A 25,570-nucleotide genomic window follows, 5' to 3' on the forward strand; every position below is an offset into this window, starting at 1 on the left:
TGTGCAGCAGACAGGAGAAAAACGCATGAATACAAGAGATCAGGTAAGGAATGATCACCCATTCAAGAGTTTGTTTGCATAAGACTTAATCCCCCAAGAACACACTTTAGCGGAAGCTGGAGAGGAGCGGACAGAAGATGACTTGTTCCAAGGAACAGCTGACTGTAAAAGGTAGCACCTCTTTCTGCAATTAACACTCGTCAGTGGAAACAGGTGTGACAGCAGGAAGGAAATGTTTAATCTTCGGATCTAAAACCGTGACCTTTCCTTGCTTGAGTAAAGGTCAGTGTTGGCTCAAAGCCAATATCAGGCTCATAAAACTCTCCAGTTTCAAGCATAAAAGTTCAAAGCAATAACCTACTGAAGAGAGGAGACAAATTCAAGCCCCACTACAGTCAGTCCCCACATGCTTAGAAGGGACAGGGTTTTGGCCAAAAGTGGAGGTAGGAACAGACAGGTGCTGAATCCAGGCAACTCATATGTTCACTTTTACACAACTGAATCCTGTATTTGCTATATTGCAACTGATGAAAAGAGAAAACTTTTTTTTCTGCATCAAAAAGATAACTGTGACCAATCACACAATGCAAAATTGGCAGCCCTCAATCAGCTCCTGGAAGAGCCACTTGCATTACCACGTTACCCCAGCTTGTAACGCTGGTTCTAACCTGGCAATGAGAAGAAGTAACTTGGCATACCGACAGCTTGGCAAACAAAGCACATAAGGTTCAAATCTCACTGACTTCACAGGACAATAAATACATACCCAACACTGAGCTTATTTTGTGCTGAATCAAGGCTACTGTTCCCTCTCTGCCTCCTGCTCATGAATTATGTACATGACTGACCAGTCTGGCCACCTACCCTCTGTGGTGAGCAGATGATGTGCAATTCAAGCTCCACATCCAGTTGCTGTTTCCAGCGGCTTTTTCCCTCTGGCTCGCCCACCACAGCCCCTGCAAGATGCCCCTGAGCTCTGCAGGGGGAGCGGCTGCAGCTGGGTAATCTAACAATCCTCACCCTTTTGGCTCCAGCAGTTTAAAGGAATGCACATAACTTGTTTAATCCTAAAATCCTTCTTATTGTAAGAAATAATAGATACAGCTATGTAAAATATTCCAAGCATGGCACCATAAATAAGAAAGCATTTAAATAAAAGAGTCTGCAGCAACTGTTCAAATCCAGTTCCAAGATTCACTTCATTAAAAATAAACCAATGTATTAATCTCCACTGTTGTATACTTTAAAGACGTGAAAAACAGTTTCTAAGAGCTTCTGAGCACCACAAGCTGCTTTTGCATTTTGAAAAGAAAGAAGAAATAACATTAAATTGGCTTTTTAAAGGCTTCTCCTTCCTTTGCCTGTTCTCATATTTTACAGCACATTTCATTTGTAACCTGGCATTCAGCCCCAGAGAAATTTTTTTCCCCAACTCAAAAATGCTTCCAGGAACAAAACAAGGTTCTTGCTCCACTTACAGACTCCTGGATAAATCTACAAAGTATCAAATCAAGCCTTGCTCAGTGCTTTCTTAAGAAGACAAAGTACATAGAAAAAGAAGTAGGACATGGCAAGGGATTCTCAGCCCCTGTGGTAGAGCAATGATGGCCAGCAGCCTCTGCAGTCCTGATGGGTAAGTAAAGTGATTTGCACCTTCACCCAGGTAAATGCAGGTAAGGCAAAACATTTAATATAAAATTTTACCTTGATGAAAAACTTCAACATGGATTAAAAAAAACACCAAACAAACAACTCATAGTTCATTGTGTATCATTGAATATATTAAATACGATCTGATTCAATATTCATTGCCCTTCATCCAATAAAGCAAAACAAAAAATGTCGTTCTGTTTTTTGCTGTATGGGTCACATGCTGTGCCCCTGGCATGGGATGCCAAACCTCCCATCACTTGTTCAGGAGTCAGCAGGAACACTCTCTTCTCCTGGCTTGTTCACCTTGCTGCTTGTTGCTTCCATAGCTTTCAGGCCCAGTAACAGAAAGCTGAATAATTCCTTAATGAAGTTGGGCTTTAAACTAAAATAATCTATTTCCCACTAAAATAAGATGCTTAACAAAATTGCTGAATTGAAATTCCAGCCTGGAATCATAGAATTACTATGTTCCTTGGAAAATAAGCATTTGGATCCAGAAATATAATACTTTTGTGGCTCACCTTTAGCTTTTAACGGATCCTAAATATGTAGACACTAACGTTCCTTGAGCAGATAATTTGTTTCCAGATGGGATGGCTATCTAATCCTTCCTGAAATGGGCAGAATTTCTCTCTCAAAACAGAAATACAAACCCTGTCTGTGAAGGTTTGGCCTAACTAGAGTTTGAATAATGAAAACAGGTAAATCTGGTCCTCTAATTCAGACCCATCTGAAAGCGGTGAAGACAAGATGCACACAAATGACATTTGAACTACTGTCCATTGATCTCCCATAAGAAAGGGTGTCCAGTGGATGTGGCACAAAGTGGGACCGAAACAAAGCTTCTCTTCGTGCTGGGGCAGCAGCGTGAGCCGTGGTAAATCACGTCACTGTTCTATGACCTGGTTTTGTCAGCCATAAAATGACTCCGACTGCTTTGCAGTAGACTGAGATCTATGAATACAGAATACAAGATAGACATGCCATGCAACTGAGGTTGGTCTCTTGCAGCTTGTCTGCATATTGGTTAAAACAGGATTTGCCGTCAAAATAGAACAAACAGGGAGGCCTCTCCTGTTAGCGATGATAATGTGAAAAGGGTAAAACCTCTTCCTAATTCTGCCATTGCTCAGGACTCATTTAAAACTCACTAAACTTCTAATAGCTGCCATAATTTTAACTCATTTTCCTCGATCATACAGATGCTGCCTTGGGACACTCAGAATCACTCCTTTGTTGTTCCCCATCAGTAATTTATTTTAAGGATTTAAAATCACTTCTCTTTGCTAGATTTATTTTCTCCTCTACAGCATAAAAAAATTTGCAAGAGACTCAATCTGTTGTGATTAAAAAGAAAAGTGTTCTAGCTCTTACAATAGAATTTTATACAATTTCCCATGAGGGGAATTATCTCCATTAGTGGTGACTGCAAATCCCTGTGTACTGGGACATTAGCTTCCCTTATGCCTGTTACTGAAATGAAAGAAGACAAATAAAATATTACAGAGCTGTTTTATAAAGCACTTATTCTATTAAGTCACTTTGCCTTTGTCTTTCTTTACATAGGGATAGGATGCCCAGAGAATTCTTTGGGGGATTTATCAGATATAATACTAAGAAATGCAAAGGAATGCCCTCATTCATTAGGATCCATTTTAGCAGTTATTATATTACTGCTATCAACAAAAATACCAGGTTCATGGATGCAAGTGGTCACATTTCAGATCTGCACCCTGGGAGGCACATCCTGGTTCTCCTGAAATGCAGCAGTGCTGTTCTTTCTCTAGCAGCAACCAAGGACTGGGAACCAGCACATGGAAAATAAGTTGTATATTTATTCAGAAGACATCTGCTTTAGCCCAGATCTTACTGAACTATTTTTATTTGTCTATCTACATCTCCTCCCCAAAGGGAAAGTGTTTTGTTCAAAGTCTGGAGGCAAATCCTGCTGCTACTACTGAAACAAAACCCCGAGCAGCCAGTGGGTTCCTGAAGGCCTTGATGTAGTGTGGAGTTACGAGATGCTCAGTGCACAGTGAGGTGGTTTCCTTTAGCCAGTGAAGCAAAACTCACATTTCATCCTGTTTTCTTTCCATTTCTTCAAATGACTTATTTTTTTTCTGCCTTGCACCTCTGACTCTCGCAGCTGCCTAATCCGGTGTAACAGCTCTCATCGTCCCCTTCCTCCTTCTTTGCAATACCACATAACTAGCTGCATTTCAGCTTCAACAATGTCATCCTTTTTTGTGGAAATGAGCAGTCAAATGCTCACAAATAACGCATAGGCATCACACAATGAGAGGTTCATAAAGGACCAACTTGATGAGCTTGAGAAAGCATTGATTTTTCAAGTAGTTTCTCAGTCCTGAAATTTCTCTCCTAGAAAGCTTTAAGGGCAGAGGTTTCACAAAGGGAAAAAGTACCGAAGGTTCAGTTGCCAGGGATGCAGCACAACTTCACGGTCTCTGTAAAATAACCGCATATAGCACTGAGACCAGGACCTCTGAAAGAATACAAAACATCAGAGGTTTCAAAAGATAACCCATAAAAAAAACCCTGAAGGCCTGGTTCAGACCTCTTACATTTCAGCCACAGAGGGAGGGGGGAAGCAGCCGTAGTCTGCTCAGCATTGCAACAAAAGCCAGAAGATGGTTCAGGAACTTCAGCCATCAGGCCTGAACCTGCAACCTGCAGCTGTTTAAGACAGTACAAAGCTAGGGGAAGGTGTCCCCTGGCTGGCTTTGCTGCTGGGGAGATGTGGGGTGTCAGAGACTGGGTGCTTCCAGCCTTCAAATTGCCCTGCACACACTGGCAGCCTGCACAGTGGAGCTTCCTCCATGACGTGTGATGCCTACCCATGAAGACAGCTGAATGCTACTTTTCCCATTTTATATATAGCAACAGATCCAGAACATGACCTTTCTAAGAAGAATCAGGTAAGTTCATGTGAAAATCAGCTCTCACTGCACTGTCTGTAACAAGCCAGAAAGCTGAAGTTTCTCTGTGTGTGTTTCAATTTGCTTCTCTCCCTATAAATGTCACATTTCTAACTGATGGTTTAACAACTCCAACTCCACTTTTAAAGGAACATCACATGGTTTGGTCAAGGAAAGTGTTCCTTCCCTTGAGTAGACCCCTGCTGTCCTTTTCTATCAACTCCTCAAGATCACGCAGTAAACATCAACACTGGAATACTTTCAGAATTAATATCACCAAGTGAGGCCCGAGACCTGTGAGGCACAGCTGGTTCCCACCCTCAATTCTTCCTGCAGCCTCTGCAAGCTGAGAAGGCTCAGCACCTCAAGAGCTGGTGCCCTAAAGACACGACAACAAACCCAACTGCCTCTTGTGAAAATAAATAACCACCAACCGACACACAGCTTTTCTCCACGAGAGTGGAAAATACGCATGTGTGGTCCAGCCATGTTCTTTCAATAATTGTTTATTTGCAAGTATGGTCAGGAAGTGATGCTGTGGTGTCAGGAAAAAGGGATCCAAGAAGAAAAGGGATTGTGGAGTTGTACCATACGTTTCACACCCCTCTGTTTCTCGCCCACACACATTTGAGGAGCATGAGTTCAATTTTGATTGTTGGTGGTTTTTAAATTAATACAAGATCCAATCAGAAAAGTTATATTGGTCTGCATAGCAGTAGCACTGTGATTCTGAAAACCAATGCTTGGGGGAAGCTTTGGATGTCTCTCTCTCAGCTGTAGGTTGCCAGTAACAAGGCATGCACACGGTTTACAAGGTGGGGAGAATGCTGACTCCGAGGCAGGGAAATGCCTCCCGGGGTATCCTGCAGCAAAAATACTTGATTCCAGAGTAAATACTGCCTCAGATCACTGAAAAGAGTGTGAGTTTGTGGACTAACAGAAGCAACCAGAATAGGCCTCATCATAACTCAAAACCTTTTCTTCCTTGCTTGACCTAAGGGTGAGAAGAGGTAAACTCTTCCTGCGGACTAAGGGGAAAGAGAAAAAAAACAATGATACATTATGGGGTGTGATCTCTTCCTCCAGTCCCCTCATATCTAACATCTCCACTTCTCACAAAAGCTCTTGCCTCCCTCAGCTGCCTGCCCAGCTCTGTGCTTCGCTGTGGCTTGTCCTCCATATTCTTCTGCCTCCTTCTATTGCCTCCCCCTCCAGTATCTATGCTCTTGTGGTACTTTGTGGTCCTCCATTCTCACAGCTGCACTCAACCAGGCAACACACAAAGAAATAAAATCAATTAACTCACTGTCTGGCCCCTTTTGCGCATAATCAGGCATTGCACCTTTTATGAGGGTATGCCATTCCACATGAGAATGTGTGAATGAGTTTTATTTAGGTTTTATATACAGGTTTGGATGGAGAAATGGTTACCAGCAGACAGCAGCCTGAAGAGAGGAAAAGTACGAGCTGAAATTTTCCCAAGAACTGTGATCAGCTCCGGAGACAAGCAGTCTTGTGGAATCCCCAGGAACTGATAAATTCAGTGCACCAAGACTCAGCCAACTACGGACAAGGCCACCAGCACACACCAGCATCAGCAACTGGTTGTATAAGTAGACTACAACTGAGAAGGTGGTGACTGCTGTATGCAAACATACATATATGCTTAATGAAAGAAAGGACCTTCTGAGACTTTCTGAACACCTCAGAGCTACTGCACACCACTAAAACCCTTCACTCCTGAACTAAAGGTGTTATAGACATTGGCTGTGATCTGTATTTTTCTGACTTGATCCCCTATATGAAGAAAAGGGAATATGCAACCCTTTCCTCTTGTCCTCCTCCTTCACACATGGTTTTGTTTCCAGTATCAAACCTTGCTACTATTAATGTTGAACTTGGACAATCTTCAATGTCCACTACGTCCTTGATCAATGATCAGTGTTGCTCAAAGACCTGTTCTGAACCCTAATTTTTGATCACACTTAAACTTTTCTCCCTTTCTAAACAGTTATTATGTGTGATCCTTATATGCCCTTTGGAACTATGCTGTTCCAATGTTTTCTAAGTTTCTTGAAACAAACCTGGCACTTTACAGCTAATAAGCATTAACCACATAAAAATGATGAATTCTAAAAGGAAAAAAAATATCTTTGCCAACAAGAAAACATATTGTTCCTCCAGAGGGATATATTTAATATTGTATGGCCAAATCAAACAAACATGCTGTAATCACCAGAATGAAACCTCAGAAACAACTCAAAACAACAGCACAGGATAAATAAATATGAACTCAAGTTTTTTGAGGAATAGGAGAATGATCAGATTTAGATGAGGGACAACTTCTTGCTTAATGACAACATGGAAGGTAAAACTTGAAATGAAATTAAAAAACCAACCAAACAACAACAACAAAAAAAACCCCCCAAAAACCAAACAACACCCCCCCCCCCCAAATCAACGTAAAATACACTTGTTTAAACTAAGTTTTGAATCCTGCTTGCTCCTTTCTTTCTAAACATACCATTTTAGATGGTCTAATTCCTGGCCCAAGAATGGCTACAGAGACAAACCCAAAAACTGATTGACACTTCCTGTTCTATTATGTTTATGTCCTCATTTTGAGGGGACCATATAATCTATGCACTTTTAATTAACCCTTTTGTCCTTTCTGTCAACAAATTAACAAAACCAGTGTGATGCTGAACCAGAAGTATTGATTTCATGTCTTCAGGAGGCTTGTTCACAAAGTGGTGCTCAGACCTTTCAGACCGTAGGTCTCGGCGAGTGCCACTGTTTCTCTTGACAAGGCAACTGAGTCTGAGCAGTCACCTTAGTGTGGTTGTAGCCCAGTACCACTATCCTATGCTGTGCCAAAAGTGCAAGAACAAAAGCGAAAAGGAATTGTTCATGAGGAGAAAGGGAAGAAATTAGTGAATAATTTACAAGTCACTGAATATTGATTTTGATAAGTGATAATAAGGAAATAGCCTTTAATAACTTACAACTCAGCTTGCACTCTCATTAGAATATATTTAGAGGAAAAATGGACTCAGTCACTTGATCTCTTAATATCTGTATTTTTGTCTAACCATTACAGATGGAACCTTGCTGGGAAAAATAATATTTTAGACTAATATGAATCAATTTTAACAGCTTCCAATTCAGTCAAAGGTAAATTCAGATTGAGAAGCTCCTAGGCCATGTGAAGTCCCACTCGGTTCCTCTTGTAACATAAATGGTAGTAAATCTTTGACATCTGATTCTTTGAAAACCACAGCATATTTATAAAAGTCAAGCAACACCTGGTCTATCTTTAGAGTGGAAAATCAGAATATCCTTTAATTCTTCTGTGGAAATCTATAATTTATTTAAATCCTTCTATTTTAAAATGTACTAAACTTGGGTTGGTGATGACTTTGAAAGAAAGATAGGGATTTTACTGTGCTTCCTTCCTTCTTATTCTGTTTTGATTGCATCAAACTGATTCACTTAAACATCTCCATAACTTCAACATCGTCTTTTCTTCACAGCAGGCATCAAAACTTTTTTTATTTGGTAATACAGATTTATTCATATGGATCATGATTTATTTCCTGTTGTTTAATGCCACAGTGTAGTCCACAACTGGGTTTCAACCATCTTTACAAGGGCAGAATTCTGCACTTTATTTCTGTACACTTCTAAATTACAGCCACCCCATCTAAGCAGGATCACATGTTATTCAGAAATGTCTTAAGATTGAGAGATACCACATTTGCAGTGAACTTAGGGTACTCATTATATCAACTAAGACAACCTTTAGGTGTGTGCCTTGTGCCTGTAAGGGGAATGTGTTCATCAGCACATTAGTGTATAATCTGATTTTCACACTGCTTGCAGGAATATAAAGAAGAAATCAAGTTGGCTGCCACAGAAATTACATTAAAATACCCTCACATGAATGTGTTGACCCTTGATGTTCATAGCTACAGTGTTCTCAGGAGAGTTTCAGCCTGAAGAAGTCCTATACAGTTGTTTTATCATAGAGGGACTTGATTTACATTTTTAAATGATACTGATTTACTTATTTTCCACCAAGATATGCATTAGATTGAAATGATCTAAGAATAAGTCTGAAATCAGACTGAATGTTGATCCTTACTTCCTTACTAGAAAAAAAAAAGTTACCTATGAAAATCAATAGCAAATGTTCTTTATGAAATTGATAGCAACAGGAAAGAAAATTTATGAAAGAATGAACATTATGCCCTGGATGTAACTGCCAGTCATGCACAGAGGAAAATGCCAAAAAGAAATCTTTGAAAAATCTGTTTCCGTAGGACTGACTGCACTTCCAGGGACTTTCAGCTGGATCTTTTATCAACGACTGATCACCCAAATAAGTCTGGATTCATATCTGCAGTTATTTATGGCTGCAAATAAAAAACTGGGAGAGGTGTTAAGAAAACATCCCTTGCTTCTGCACTGATCTGGAAACAAACCTATGATTGCCGACGAGTTAACCTTCACAGACCACCAGAGAAATGGGTTTCCTTTGGGGACAGAATTGTGTGCAAGCCTTTTGGAAGCAGGGGTCCTACTTAAGTTCAATAGCACTTCCAGAAATCTCCGCTGAGATATTCAAGAGGCAAAGCAAATTTCTGCCATGCCTTTTATGAAACTGTTTCCTGGAACTATTACCCCATGAATAACATGATTTCTAGTCCCATGGATACTACAGATCATAGAATATCTCAAGTTGGAAAAAAAACATGAATATTATCAAATCGAACTCCCTGTTGCTTGCAGGATGACCTAAAACTAACCCATACGGGGTAAAGTGTCATCCAGATGCTCCTTGAGCTCTGACAGGCTTGGTGCTGTGTCCACTTCCCTGGGGACCCAGCTCCAGTGACCGACCACCCTCTCCATGAAGAAAAGATGTTCCATGTTTCCAGGTATTGTTTTTGTCCATGAAAGGAAACCAGAGCCTGTTCCACAGTTAACAACCTCTTGCAAACCTTGTGTGTTCTTCTTTGTTTTGGTTTTGCCATATTTTCACAGTGATGAAGCCAGGGTTGTATGAAACACTCAAATCTCTGGGAAATTTCTCACTAAAATTCAACTACCAGACAAAAAGAAAAAGGGACCTCTGGTGAAATGCATCTACCGTCATCATCTCTCAGGTAACTGTGCAGGAAATTGTCCAGCCATGCAGTACAATAAGAAATGGATAAGGCTCCATGGTTAGGACTTCAGACAAACTTCCTTGAGGAATTACTATGAAGTTTACAAGCGTTTGCAATGAGTGTGATATTTTAAAAGCAGCTGCTCGTGTTATAATTTGTTTTTCAAAAGAACATACACACTTTTCCTGAGAAACTCTTTGAAACAAGACAGCCTGACTTTAGTGTTGCCTCCTCCCACAGCTGTGACAAATACTTGAGGCAACAACAAGATAAATGCCCCCACTCTCAGCAGCACTTGCACCCTTGACAGGTCACTCCTTGGAGGTAAATCTCTTCATCAACTACTTGTTACATTTATAAATGGGTGTCAGAAAAGACAGATAACCTGCAATTCAGGCCAGGATTAAACCTGGCTGAAAAACAAGGTTGGTAAGAATTACCTTTTGCCTTGTTTTGAAATCTAGTTCCAATCCAGGGAAGACAAAAGTCCATTTTTTCAAAGTTCTCAGAGGAAAAAAAGGCCAAAGGCCTCAGAATTCTTCAAAATATATCCAAAAAACTGTGTCAACTGGCTCCGCTTGTAGATGACAGGTGGGTAAATTCCTGTAAAGCTACAAGTCATAGTGACCAGTGCAGAGACACAAAAGGCAATGTGAGACCTATCATCCATTTCCCAAAACAGAGACTAGGTTGTGCCTAGGGAGAGCATAGGCCTGGCACTGACTCTAAGCAAGGAACAGTTCTAACTATTTGGATCACACCTGGGGTTTGGTTTTCTGTGAGTACCCATGTACTTTTGCACAAGGAGTCAAGTAAGGGGCATGTAGCACTTCAGTCTTCAGTTGGAAATCTAAAGGTGTAACCTGAAACCTATCTGTTTGAGTGTGTTATATTTCACTCCAAGAACCTCAAGATTTTTTTTCCAAAAGACTGAAAAATCTCAAATGGAGACAGGCAAGTACAGCCCTGCAATTTAAAAGCTGGAATATTTAGTGATGCTGGCAGTGCTACATTTGTGATAAGACATACAGAAAGAAAGACAAAGTCCTTATTATACTTAGGAAAGAGAGAAAAAAGTGCCACAGTAGTGTTACTGAGCATGAATGTCTAGAAAGGCAAGTTCACATCGAAGGTGGCATTGCCAGCAGAGGTAAAACAGTCTTATTTTATCAGTTCCCAGTGTCACTTTAATGACTGGAAGAGTTGAATTTACAGGGGTCCTAGCCAAGATTCAGAGCAAGAATTGAGAGGCAGTCTCTCAAAGCCTAAGGAAATTTTAAGAAGCTACTATTAGAGAGAGAGAGATATGTCAGCTCCTGGCTGAACAATTTATTTCCTTGATAAGGTAAACATTTTGCTACTACATGACAGTATCTGGAAAAGAGTTAACAACCTATAGCTAGTGAGCACTCAAGAAGGCTAATTAAAGTGCCAAAATGTTTTACATCAGGATTTCCTCTGCTGGCTATCATGTTTTCCCTTTTCCACAGGTGAGGGCAGTAAGAACTAAGTGTGACAACCTCACTAATGCTAGGCAGCATCCTAGCGATATAAATATATCCTGGTAATTCACTACTCTTTTCCTTATTGTATCTTCACAGGAAAAAAAACACTTAACAGTCAGCACTCATTTATATTACATAAATTTAATTTTACTTGGGGTACCATAATTCATCAGTCACTATAAGTGAGCAGCACTCCAGACAGTACACTGCTGAATTCTGGCACATCACTTGCCTTGGCAGGATCAGCGCAGAATAATCACAATGACACTTACATAAATGAGACCAAATCAATCCCTTCCTTTGCCCTTTAGAAACTCACACTTGTTAAATCTCATCTAATCTACTGAGAGTAAAATACGTAGGCTGGAGGAGGAAGAAATCTCTTCAAGTCAATGCCCAGCTTCACCTGGCAGACAACTTTGTATGTGTCACCTTTCACCAGAAAACAGGCAGATTTCTAAATAAACACTCCAGATTCTGTATTTAAGTAGTTACCTGCTCTACCATCCACTCCATATTCCCATGATTGTGCTCTCCCTTAGCTCTACCATAGTCAGAGTTTACATGACACATTCCAACTTCCTGCACATGGTCTACAACCCGTAGCAGCCATTTGCTGCCATTTGCCACTGGCAGAGGGACTTTCCACTGACGGGTGTTTTCTACTCAGCTCAGTCCCAGGTGCTCAAGTGCTGCACAGACTCCAGTTGATGGATAAGGGGTGTCAAGATAAGGGGTGTCAAGTTCATTTTCACCAGCAGTCACATCAGCCTCACGGTTGCCTTCGAAGGGCTGAATGTAATTTTAGGACTGTAGAAATGTAGGGGTAGCTACATATGATAGATGTCTTGACCACACACAAGAACTTCTGGGGCTCAACAGCCCTTGTTCCTTGAAATCCCTCCAGTGCTGCAGTAGAAATGTATCTCTTGCACATGACTCAATACAGAACTTGCTGGCAAAGGTGAAAAAGGCCTAAACTCAGACCATGGGATGCACAGATTGTGCCATGATAATGCCAGAGGGATGGAAGGTTTGGATCACTAGCTGTGTAAATATTTGGTAAGACCTCAGAGATGATTTAAAAAGCCTTAGTGCCAGGAGTTTAAAGGGAAAAAAATGCTTCAGGAAAGTAAAGTATATAACTGAAAGCTACAGAATACTTTAATAGCACTGAAGAGAGACAGGGATCTGCTATATAGTTTTTAGTTCTGCTTGGTATATGAGTTCCCTTGCTGAGAAACTAACTCGAAATTTAATTGTCAGCTCAGTCTTAGTGAACTTGTTAGCAGAATTAATCTACGCATTTATCTTACAGTATTGTTTTTAATTTCTCTGTGCCTTTAATTCCTTTTCTGAAACTGAAGATATCTCTCATTTTTATCCCAGGTCTGCATTTTCTGTATTTGATAAAGTAATATTTTGTGTTGACATAATTTTTTAAATGTTTATTTTTCTTATGTTGATGTTCTTATTTCAAGGTTTCAAAGGGATTTTCATTAAACTATTACTATTATTATCATTATTTCACTATTTTGTAGCAAATACTTTAATTTCTTTAATTACGCTCTTCCGAATCATCCCACCTTTGAGAGGAACCTTTGGCTTGCTGCTGATTTCAGGCCAGCCTGACAGCATAGAAGAGAAGACTGTTATTAGTACCAAAACCAGAGAAATCTCTGGTGGGATCAAGGGTTACGGTCCCAGTGCTAGTGTGCTCCAAGGGGCTAGTTCTACTTTCAAGGGGTGAGAGATCTGGGCTCATTTGTAAATACAAATTTCCAAGTAGGTCCTACTCTGAAGTGCCTATGCCTCCATGTAAACACAAACCATGTGGAAACCCACCTTTTATTTTCAGGATCCATGTCCTGTGATGGGGAGAGCAGGGCACGCACTGTGCTGGGCTCTTAGGTCAGCTTTTCACTAGAGTGAGGGACAAGATTTTTCCCTTGGTGACATTTAGGGAATGAAGCCACAGCCACCAGCACCCACAGCTCCAACTTCAGAGTCAGGTTTCCATCTCCCACTGCTGGGAGCAAGTGGCTGAACTGCAGCTGATGGGATCGACAGTTTCAGAGAAGAGAGTATTTGTAAAGTTCCTACTCTTCTTAACTTGATTTATTTATAAGCTGGCCCATCAAAATAGGATCTTTGACTTTTCTACTTTCGTTTTAGGCACTTTAAATTAAGTATTTAATTTCCAGATTAATTTATGCTGGGAAGCAATGACTGACCCCTTTGTGTTGTATATGTTGATGGTGTCATCTCATATACACAGTAATTTTCCTTATGTTCTCCTTGTGAGGTACATAAGAGGAACAGGTTTCCCTTACTATTGAATGAGTGTGCAATTCCATTTGGTATTTTTTTTTTTATCAGCACATATTAACACTAGGCAATAGTTCAAGGAAGTAATGCCTATTTAGAAAAACATGCAGCATGCTAGTGCACAGCTTTATGGAGTTCAAACCTAAAATAACTAGTAGCCTCAAGGGGGATCAAGGCATTCCTCATGTCTGTGTTACTTGGAAAAGAAATTTCCAAGGAACTAAGAATTCTTCCTAAGAATCTGAAGCAGTACCTGCTGCATCAGGTCCTAACTTCTGCTGCAGTACCAATACCACAGGGATAAAGCTATTTTACCTTGATTAGAAGCCTTCCAAGCAAAGAGAAGCTGCCCCTAGGTGATTTGTTCCAACAAGCCATAATTCTAAAATCAACCCTCTTACACCAATTACCTTCAATTAGAAAAATTATTATTCCCAGATTTTATGTAATACCACTGATATGGAAGAGGTCAAGATTTCAGTCTCATGACTGCTGAAAGATGAACTGAATCCAATATCTAATGGAAAAGATAAAAGTATATCAATCATGTATATTTATTTTTAGAGAGTAAAAACTTTTCAGTTCACATTTCAAAGCTTTTTTCTATGTCCAAAAACAGCAGGAGAAAATGAGAAGTGCTCTCCACAGCATTCTGCAAAAGCCAACAAAAAAAGCCATTAGAAGATGGACCAGTATCACCAGAAACAGCCGTTTTACAAACCAATAGATCAATGGGCTTAACAAATGAGAATGCCCCGCATGCTAGCATTTCCTTTGAATCCAGATATAAAGAATGAAATTCTGTCTGCCGTAAATTGAATAGGGCGAGGATTTCTCCCAGAGGATTGGGTTTTAGATGGCACGCTGAAGTACAGAACAAAAGCCGCCCAGATTCCCTTTTGGAAAGGATGAAGAAAATTTGCATAGTATGTTACCTGGGCCCTGACTTGGATGCTCAATAGGAATGACACTGTAACAGTACTCCTTGTTCTTTAGCACTGAGTCTAGTTCATGAACCCACTTTTTCCCCTCTATATAATACTTATATAATACCAAATGACAAACCAAATCATTCTTTTTCTGTGTAGGAAACGTTTTAGAATATATAGTGCATACAGAAAAAATCATAGATTGTAAATGGAAAAATAAAAATTTTACATATTCTCTCTTTCCTTTTACAGAGGTGTAGACTTACAAACCTCAGTTGAAGTCTGTATTTCAATTATACAGTATTTAATGAAAACGAAATGTTTGAATCCAGGGATAATTACTTTATATATTTTTGAAAGAGAAAAATCCAATAAAATTAAAGACTTTTAAGGACTAAGATCAAGATTTAATAAGCTACTTAAACATGTATTTAATTTAAAAGACAGGAGTAATTTTTATTATTATTATTATTTTTTAAACAGACTTGGACTTTTTTTTTTAAATCTGAAGAATCTCATATAATCACCTGACCACTGCCTGCAGCCAGCAAAACCTTAATATTTAAAGACTTTGTAGCATTTCTGAACTCAGGCATATAATTAAGAAAATTTTCAAAGCAGAGTCTGCTACCATAAAGATTGCCGTGAATTTCCTCCAATATACAAAAATGGCTTTGAATTTGGGTCTGTATCCTGTGTTGTTCCAATGCTATAATTAATGTACAAAGGTAATGTTTGCAAGAATCCCCGTCTCCCCTCCAAATTTCAAATCCAAACAAGAACAAAAAAGACAAGCGCAATGTGCCATCAGGTGCAATTTGTGACGATGTCCAACACGGGAGTGACCGAGCTCAGGACCCATCTCTTCTGGTGCTCTGTCCCTTGCACCAAATGTTCCCCCTGACAAATGTTACAGCTGTGTTCAGCTGACTTGAGAGAAAGGAAAATCCTTGCTGAATTTACAGCGGTTATCTCATTGCCACTTAGCAACAAAAAAGCTTCTGCCTTTTTAGGAGTTTGAAATGCAAAAGTAAAGCTTTGCTGTAGGGCTGCACCATGATGAGAGAGAGAGGAGACAGAAATCACTACTCGCAACCCACAAGGAGCTAGCTCACAAACAGGTTGAAAGAAATACATATCACTTGAGGCACAAGAAGTGTTATTAAGCAGAAGTGCAACTTACAATTGGGAATCTTTGAGAGGCTGTGATTTTCTTTGTCTAAAATGTTGCTTGGCATTCTTGTCTGAACATTCAACTAATGTGTTAGGTAATCCTCAGGCGTAATAGCAAGATTTAGGGAAAGAACAAAGTCTGTCAGCTAAATCTTTGAATTCTTTTGCCTTCAGAGAGTAATATTAACTCTTAGATTTTACTTGACAATTGTTTCTGGCAATGAGTTAATGTTAATACATAGATTGTCCCGCTGCAGGATTAATCTGCTGCCATCCTGTCACACTGCTGGCACCGCAAAGCTCTTCGCATGTGTTTGTAAATGAGGCTGCTGTGAACAGCTAGAGTTTTACAATAATAGAATAATTTTAGTTGGAACGCTCAAGATCATCAAGTCCAACCATTAATGTAACAATGCCACTAAACCGTTTCCCTAAGAATCTCATGTACCCGTCTTTTAGACACCTCCAGGGATGGTGACCCAATCTCTTCCCTGGACAGCCTGTTGCAGTGCTTCACAACCCTTTTCATAAAGAAATGTTTCCTAATATCCAATCTAAACCTCCCTGGCACAACTTGAGATCATTTTCTCTCATAAAAAAGAGGAGCTCTTTCTCCTGACTCCTCTGGATGGAGATCTCACTGGGGTACACAGAGAACTCACCCACGGAGGCTGCAGCTGTGAAAAAACTCAGAGCCTGAATCTGAATTTCTGGGAATAACTCTGCTGCCTACGTTGGAGTTAAATAGTCAGGGAAACCACTACTTGCTGAACACATTACTTATCGGTGCTGTTACCAGTACCACATGAGTTAATTACAGCATGTATGTTATAGCGTTTACCCAGCGCTAACAACTGTGCCAAGAAACCTTATCAAGACAGAACGATATGGTACAGCCTTACAGTGCCAATAACTCAGTACCAGTCTATGTGAGGAGGTAAATCTTCCTAGTTCAATGCGATTTACTCAGACCATCCTAGAAGATAATCTCAACTACAAACTGGAGGAAAAAAATCCCATTTTAAAGCTGGAGAGTAAAATAACTTGAAATGACAGTGAACTGTTCCCACATGATAAATGTCACCACTGAGAGTCTTGTGTCTTGGGTCCTTGCTCAGCTTTGGGATCTCCTGACACCAAGTCCCCTCACAGATGTCAACCTGTGCTAAGGGCTTCGTGCAAGCAGCGCAAGAACTGACATTTGAGCCAAAACTGAACACAGGTGTGCTCCATGCCGCTTCAATGGGGAGTCAGACACCACAACTCCATTTGTCATTAATTTGGGTAATGTTGTGTAGAGAAACTGAGAACTATAAAGCAATGCAGGGAGCTCATTTTTCTTGGAGCAAAGACACAGCAATGCAGCACCCTGGGGGCTAAATTCTCCACAGTATTCTGGCATTAGCATCAGTGACAATGAGGAAACTCTTTAGCAGGAACTGCCTCTCTATGATGATACAGATCTAGCACCTGTATCTAAGGATCATAGCTGCTCAGATTCAACAAAGTACATACAAGCATATTTAAGCTTTAGCTGTATCCTGGACACACAAACACACAGGTAGTCTTAAGTCAGCAAGTGAACCTACCCACCCTAAAAAAATAAAAAATGTGAGATCGCCCCAGAACTGAATTAGCCCTTCCCTGTACCATCTGGTGCTCAACTTATCTCATACGTATTCATCATTCAGTTCAAATAAGATTTCGGATAGAAATTCCCGTAACCCTTCCTTTCCAGTCTTGCATCCTTAAACCAACTGTTGCCATGTCTTTCAGGGTACAGCCTGATTGTCCTCTGTGCTGTTGGGACTGTAGATCTCATATGCAGGTACAGCATGCAGTATGGAGTATTTACCTAGATCTTGTCTGTCTACCATAATACATGCAACTGACACAATGGGCTTGGGGCAAACGAGCAAAGCTTATGTGAATGCTTAAAATTAAGCATGAGCTCAAGTAGTCTACTAAGTCAGGGCCTTTGTCAGGAATGATAAATGTGAAAAACATTGAAACAAAGGGCAAGCCCATGTGGATTGAAGACAGAAGAAAACACTTATTTGACATCAGGCAAGGTATTTGCATACATTACAGTGGCCTCTGGATTGTGAGGATTAATACTTCTCTAATACACAGTACAGATCAAAAAAGCAAAAGCATAGTAACTTGCCTTTAATATAAATATAACAGTTCATCTTATAGCAGTAATGTATTTGCAATTAACTCCTATTTCTGTGTCCAGCTTTCAAAATAACATCTGCACTGAACCTTACTTGTGAACTTCACAATCATACATTTGAGCTCTGATTTTGTGAAGACATCCTTTACCTTGTGTCAGTGGCAACAGTGCTGTAGAATTCATCCTTTTGCAAGATATACATGATTTCAAAACAACACATGAAGAGAATATAAACATTCTTTCAGTGGATATGACAAATTCCATTAGCATAGCTAAGATAAATTGTTATAACAGCCCATTTACTCCTACCATCAAGTGCTAATTCAGCTGAAGACTGCAGCTGGAGGTATCAGGGTGACAAATTCAAGTCAGGCATCCTAGGAGAGCTGGGAATCCGGGCTCAAATCATCTGATAAGTAAAACAACGAGTACACACGTGCTGACAGTGTGCAGAATTCCAACAGAATCTAGCATGTCTCGGGGCCTTCCATACGCTCCACCATATGTCCACAAGGAGAGGGGGTCAGAATCACAGCCTCTGGAAAGGCTCCCACATTGTCAAGATATGAGCCAGGATTCCAATTTTGCTACATTAATTGGTGTGTAAGCACCTGTATTCCCTCCAACAAACTACTAATTTTAGCTCAGAGGACAAATACGGAACACAACCAACTGTTTGCTGATTCAGGATGTGGCTCCCACGAGGTGAGTTGTACTAGGGAAGAAAAGGTTGCTCTGGGCTGTGTTTCTTCAGAGCCAACTCAACCTCTGTGTAATAATCACAAAGAAGCTGCAGCAAAAGATATGTTACCATGTAAAACAGTACTGATGAGTACCTAGGAACAGATTGGATTTTAATAGCCTAGTTTAGGGAATACAAGTTTTGACTCATATAGTAGAAGACAGGTTGCTTCATTTTGCCTTCTATTCTACTCTTCACTTACATTTTTCTGGCGGAAATCACCTGCTTTGTATTTTCACATTTCAGTCCTACCTTATCGCTGTCCACTGTGTTCTGTGATGTCCTGGATGCAATGGAAATGGTGTCAGGTTGACTGCTGCCATCTCCTTGGCTGTCTGCATCATCTACTCCATCTCTGCAAAAAATGTAACAGGGAAACAATGATACTTACTTGACACACCACTTTGGAATGCACACAACCTTATAGATGGATCTGAGAAGTGCTGAGTCAGCGTGCTAGACCTGTCTTTGTGCTAAAATTGCCTCACTGATGCAGCCCATGTTGCTATGTAGCTTGCAATTTTAAATTATGTCACGTTCAGCCATAGGATTGGGATTAGCGCATAATCACAAACTCTGTTACTGGAAATAGGATGGGCACTGCCTGCATATTTACAGCACAAGAGACCCCAGTGTTCAGAAATAGTTCTGTAATGAGTGCATCAGGCAGAAATTTTTCCATCAATTAGATTTCTGCCTTAACTAAAACCATCCAGCCCAGGATACACGTGTCACTGAAATAAGGGGTACTTCTCTTGCCTCACAGGAACCACATCTTCAGGGATCTAATTCTAAGCCATAAAAATGATACCCAAACAAACATAAACAAAAACAATATAGAGCTCTACAATTCTAGCTCTATGAGTCTACTAACAGAGGGTGCTTTACTCTCTTTTGATGCATAGACATCATTCTCCTAAACTTTTACTAGTTTTTCAAAATAAATATTTAAATAATGCAAAATACATATTTAGGGACAAAGGAAAAAAAGTAAGATTCCCATTCATACAAGAAAACTCCTGTATTGGTGCATGTCCTCAGGAAGAAATGTTTGGATCTCTGCCTTGCTACAGGTCTTCTGGGTGACCTTGGTTACTTACACTTTGGATGCCTCTATAATACAGCCTGGAGTAAGAGAATGATAAAACTTGATGAGGAAATTGAGCTGTGAAAGTTACAGATGGCTATTGGGAATGCCAGCATGACAGTAAAAGAACAATTCATTTTCTACAATTTCCACTTAGTCCAGGATTCAAAGAAGTTGGCAAAAAAATAATAATATTACTTCACAGGCTGGAATGAGTTTGTATTTGCTGATGAAGCACAGATTCTCCACTGCAGTAGTACATTGTCATGACCAGCTGTGATTGACATTGTCAAACAACTCAAAATGCCAAACAGGAAAGAAGAAAAAGAAAAAACAAACTGTTAATACTCAAATGTGGAGTAAATTCTACTTCAGGAAAGAAACATAACCTTGGACGCTGAAGTATTTTTACTCTTCACTTCTCTCTAATACTTTGGAATATTAAAATAAAAGACCTTTGTATGTAGATCATAGAAAAGCTTTCTAGTTGCTTTTGCCAAGACAACATATAAAAAGCAAAGATGATGAAAATTTCTTTTAACTATAGTAAGAAAAATAAGTTAATGCAATAAAAACCCCATAGATACAACATTGCTGTTGGTTGAGAAAATGCTAGTGATTTCATGTTGTATGGAATTAGTAGGTTACCTTCTACTGTTGTTTCGCTGCTTTGCTGGTGTCTTGGGGAGCTGAATTGGCTCTTTCAGAGCTCCTTTCAGATGGATAATCCTTTCTTGAATGACTTCCCGGATATTTTTGATCCATTCCTGTTTTGTTTCGATACTGGATGCCTGAAGTTCCACAAGGCAGAAAGATAAACACTTTACCATATTCTCAGCATGTCACCTCTTATGTAGAAGCATCATGGCTGACTGATGAAAATGCATCATTAACTGTTTCTCTTCTCTGCTGTATTATTTTAGCTACTGAAGTACCTGGTAACCCCCGGAGAACTGAGGGTATTTTTACCAGCCCTACTTGGCAAGCAACGGCAAATCAGCTAAGCTCTGGATAAACACACGTAATGCTAGTGATACAGCACACTCTGTAGAGGGGAAATAGGTTATCAGTGCACAGCTGGGATTTCCTCAGAAAAAATAACTATAACATGAATTCTTCACTAGAAATTCACTTGACAGACATGGCTGTCAGCTCGGGAGGTTTGAGGAATAGGTTGATGGTTGTTAAGCTCAGTGGCAGAGGACTAAGAGAATTACAGTTACAAGCCAAACACCCCACGATGTGCCCTGTGTGTCAGTGTGCAGCTGCTCAACCCAGGTTGCAAAAAGAGATGCAATTTCAGCCAGGCAGCACAACTGCACTGTTGTTATTCACATTGAGGCCTCAGAATTGAATTGTTCCTGGTGCAGGTGTGACCTCACTGACAGACATGGGAGCCACATGAATACGAGGAGGGAAGAAACTAACCTTTCATTTAGCGCTCCCAAGGCCTGAACTACCAGCTCTAAAAGTGAAGAAAACAAGTAGAAGAGACTTACTTTCAGCACTGTCTTATTGTCTGAGGATGGTGTTCGTCCAGACCACAAAGCAAATTTACAGGGATCTCCTTCAACGTGTTCAGTCACTCCCAGCTCCGAGGTCTAGTGTGAGGAGAGATGATGAGAGATTTCATATATATGAAGCCTCATGAGTTCCAAAAACTTCACATTTGCAGGGAGAAGTGAGGAGGCAGGGATGGATCAGGGAGTAAGATCTTGTCCCTGCTTTGCTACACACAGGTAAAGGAAACAGAAAACTAGCAGAGGAAGGCAGGGAAGTGAATGGCTTGAGTGATCCTCCTTGTCTTTCCCACCCTTCACATCTCACTATCTTAAACCTCTCCAGACTCACTGTGAACCTGGCTTTCAGGTGAGCCTCGCAGGGCTCAGAGCCAGCCCTTCCAGGTGGCATGAGTGTCCCCAGCCCAGCATGGGGACATGTGAGCCATCCCACAAACTCCACCTCTACCTACAAGAAACACAACATTCAGAACATGTTCTTTGCAATCACACCTACCAGTAACTTGTTCTTGTAAACATATTTTGTGTGTCCTGAAGAATCTTTGATCTCTTTGCTAAACACCAAAGAGATTTCAAAGAGAAACAAGTGTCTCTCACGGCCTTTCCGAATGAGAGACTTGGGATCCCACACTTGGAAGGAATCCTGGAGAATCAGCTCTCCCTGGACGTCCAGGTTCTCATCAAACCCTAGAACCACAAAATACATTGGCTTATATTTGTTCTTTGGACCAGTAATGGACATTAATGGGCATTCACTGTTCCAGTGAAAATATTTTTCTTTTTTTCTCTTACTGTAATGATATAATTACTTCACCAGAGGAAAATATATCATATGTGCTAAATGAGACTGCTGTGAAGTGCAGTAGTAATTAGTTAAAGATAAATATTGTAAAGGTTTCGGTGGTGGTTACTATGTACAGAACTGCAACACAAGGCATCTTTTGTATGTAAACACAGATTCAGAGAAACATAATGCATGGTGACTGGAAGTGCCCCATCATACCACGATGCCTTCATACAAGCTAACCCCAGCTTCAAGGGGCTAGGAGTCCATAGCAGGCGCATGGGGAGCTGCACCTATGAGCACAAATTGGTATGGTGTCTGAATCTAGCTATCTAGGGGGAGGTTTTCATCTTCCAGGCTGCATGTCAAAAATCTTCACATGGCTGAGGATCACAGGACTCCCTTCTCATAGCTGGGAGGCTTGAGGGAAAAGGGAGCCCCTAGTGCAAGGTGCCCTCCAAGCTGCTGTCTCAGCAGCTTGTGGGTCACACATCTCTCCAGAGCTAAGGCCACATCTCTCCTCCACCAGCACAGCCTGCTGTTACTCATGCCAGATAGCCCTGGGAGAGCAGCAACAAGCTCTAGTCCCTGCTCCAAGTATTCAGGAATAATGTTTTATGCAGAAGACAGCTGTCCAAGCCCTTGTTTACCCTAATAAAACCATCCCTGCTTCTTCATTATTCCAGGGTGCTGGTCATCTCATGGGGACAGGTTATCCACATATTATTTTGGGAAGCCTTGCTTTTCACCAGATACCATAGTTAAAACTATCTTTATAGTGTTTCTACCTATGTTGGTTCAGTTTACCCCACTGCAATTTTATTTAACTGGTCTTAATGTGCTGCTTTGCTACTGGCAACATTTCGTTTTTCTTGCCTGTTTTAGTACTCTTGTTGTTTCCTCCTTCTGACTCAAGCCAGGCTGGAAATGTTTTTCCCAGGTCAAGAAAAAGTTTGAAACACAATAAACTATATCTGTCCAGAACAAAATTTTTACTGCACACATCAAAAAGTCAATAAAAGACTTAACTTTGGGGCAAAGTACTTTTTTCCTAGTTTTGAAATACTTTTTAATAATACATTTTATTTATTTATTTATTTTAATCCTTGGGATAATTATACTAACACTTTGAAACACAAGCTGTTTTGACTCAGAAAGCCAGAACTTTTCATTTTGAAATGTTGAGACAGTATTTAGAAATGTTTTCATCCAATAATCATTATGGCTTCTAGCAGCTAAACTGACACTGTTTTTCAGGAGAGGGGATTTTGTTTCATTAAGTAAGAATGTGTTAACCAAATATGCATATACATTGCATATGTATACATATATATACATACATGCATGCACATATATATGCACATATAAATACATACATACACACATAAGACATAAACAAATAAAACCCCTAAACTTCCCAGACAGCTTTATTCTTCCAAGACTTCTGGAGAAGTATCAGAAAGGAGCTAGGAAGGACCTGAAAATTATGATCAGTAAGCAGTATTGCTACAGCCAACCTGTACTAACTTTGCACCCAAGTTACAAGAAGGCTTCACTAATCAGCAGGTCCCTCCCTGCCCCAGCCACCTGCCCATCTGTTACCTTCCAGCATGCTGACATGCATCGCATCATTGGCCTTCTTTGGGACACTGAGCATCACTTCCAGACCATCTTTGAGTTCCCCTTTGCCTTCCTCGCAGCAGGTCAGCAGTTCCTAAGAAGCAATACAGGACAGCTATGAACCATCTCTGGACAACATGCCTGCTTTATCTCAGATTGATTTTCTTGGCAAGTAGAACACAAAGTTGCAACTGCTTCACTAACAGTGAGAAGAGAAAACTGAACTGCATCAAATCACACAGTGGATGCTCACAGGAAGTGGGGATCAAATGGGTATGACTATAAGGGAAGACAGCATAAGGTGTTCCCGAATGAGACTCTGCACTCAGAGCCCATTTAGGCAGCTCACTAAGGTACCTTCAGTAGGAGTTGATATTTTGTGATCCTCTGGACAGGCTTGATTAAATAAGAAGAGATAGAGTTGGCCAGACCATGTCTTTGCTGAATTTCCTAGAAGAGAGAAAACCAGCAGTCAGTCAAGGAAAACTATTAACCCCCTGCCAGACAGAACCACCCATAACTAGCTTTAGCTCTGGATCTCTGCATTTCTTGTAGTTGTTTAGCTCTCTTTAAGCTCATATGCAAATAACAGTGGTTTCAGAGATGCTGGCAATAAACTACAGAGTCCCCCTAAGGCCACTCAAACTGCAGGGACCTCATGCAAGTCGAGCTAAGGCTATGTTGAGTAATCTAGAGAGGCTTCAATTTAAATATGATTTGTGTTAACTGGTTTCTCCTATCTGTGCAGGCTGAAAGCAGAGTCTTAACATCCAATTAAAATGGAGTGAAATTAAATTAAATTGCAGGCGTAGGATGTAATTTAGCTGTCTAAACATAAGCATGATTACCCTGGGGTAGCTGAAACACCCACATGGGAATACCAGTTCTGGCACAATGCTGACAGACCTGTGCTGTTCTGAGGTGGCAGCTGGGGGCCAGGAGAAATACCCTTATGATGTCTTTTACAGCACTGAATAATCCTGGTTTGTCGCCTGAATCTCAACCAAAGTGCCTGTGCTGATCAGTGTCATGTGCCCATGAACTTCTGGAAACATTGCAGAGAGGCACCTGGTGAGGTCTGCGAAGGGCCCAGCTGCCTCCCTCCAACTGGTTCCAGTGAGAGTTGGGAGCTCCTGAAAACCCTACAGGACGCCAGTGCACATATTTAACCATCTAAAAGACTTTCAAGCTCATGGCCTGCAGGTGCAGATTCTCTGCTGAAATACGACAGGTTGAAATTTCTTGTGTCTCCATCAGGCCATGGACATGCCTCCTCTTGCTCCTGGCTGTCAGGAAATCCTCGGTTCCTAAAGGCGCAGATGGGGAAGGGAATGTGACATATCTCCAGCTACTGAAGGGTAAATTTAAGGCTGTAAAGGGAAGAAGTTACAGAAGATGAAGGGGGAAGAACTGCCAAAAACTGAGATTTTCTTTCTGTATACAGTCTGATTTTCTGCTGAGTACTAGGGAGGTTACTGGGTTTTTTAGCTCCAGTGTTTATGCAGCAATGCAAAAATAGCCACTTTTCACACAATATGCCAATGGATTTTATATTTATTTATTTTTATATATTTTTGGGGGTACTTGGCAAGTTTGTTTTAGAAAAAAACATCTCTGGTGCCATGAACAAGTCCCCAAAGGGAAGGGGCTCTGCATGGGGCTTGATGGGGTTTGCACAAAGCTGAGTCACAGCTGGCTCTGTGCAGGGACAGTGCCTGCAGAGCACACAGCTGGGACTCAATTAGTAACTGCAGGAGCCAGCAAGACCTTGGCCATGTCTGTGAACTTCCTGGAGCTGGCTCAGTACACTTATTTTTGTAGGATCCAAGTAATGAATTTAGCGTTATTCCTTCCTCCCAGCTCTCTGCACAGCAGGGCTTGTCCCCAGCAAGATGCCTCCCCCTGGGCCATTCCTTACTCTGCCAGGATGCTCCCTGGTCAGACTG

General features: G+C 40.7%; 1 protein-coding gene across 9 annotated transcripts in view; it reads right to left on the minus strand.

Moving 5' to 3' along the window:
* The window catches only part of KALRN (kalirin RhoGEF kinase), a 505,770-nt gene that overhangs the window by 121,102 nt on the left and 359,098 nt on the right, over positions 1–25,570 (minus strand). For all 9 annotated transcript variants that reach the window (XM_065841448.2, XM_071810806.1, XM_071810810.1 and 6 more), the window contains exons 29-34: positions 23,982–24,074; positions 23,607–23,718; positions 21,717–21,907; positions 21,200–21,301; positions 20,349–20,491; positions 18,866–18,968 (exon numbers count right to left, since the gene is read on the minus strand). In XM_065841448.2, the coding sequence (XP_065697520.1) occupies positions 18,866–18,968; positions 20,349–20,491; positions 21,200–21,301; positions 21,717–21,907; positions 23,607–23,718; positions 23,982–24,074 (744 nt within the window). The remainder of the gene's footprint in view (positions 1–18,865; positions 18,969–20,348; positions 20,492–21,199; positions 21,302–21,716; positions 21,908–23,606; positions 23,719–23,981; positions 24,075–25,570) is intronic.

The sequence above is a fragment of the Patagioenas fasciata genome, chromosome 7 (genome assembly GCF_037038585.1).
Source record: "Patagioenas fasciata isolate bPatFas1 chromosome 7, bPatFas1.hap1, whole genome shotgun sequence".
Classification (NCBI taxonomy): Eukaryota; Metazoa; Chordata; class Aves; order Columbiformes; family Columbidae; genus Patagioenas; species Patagioenas fasciata.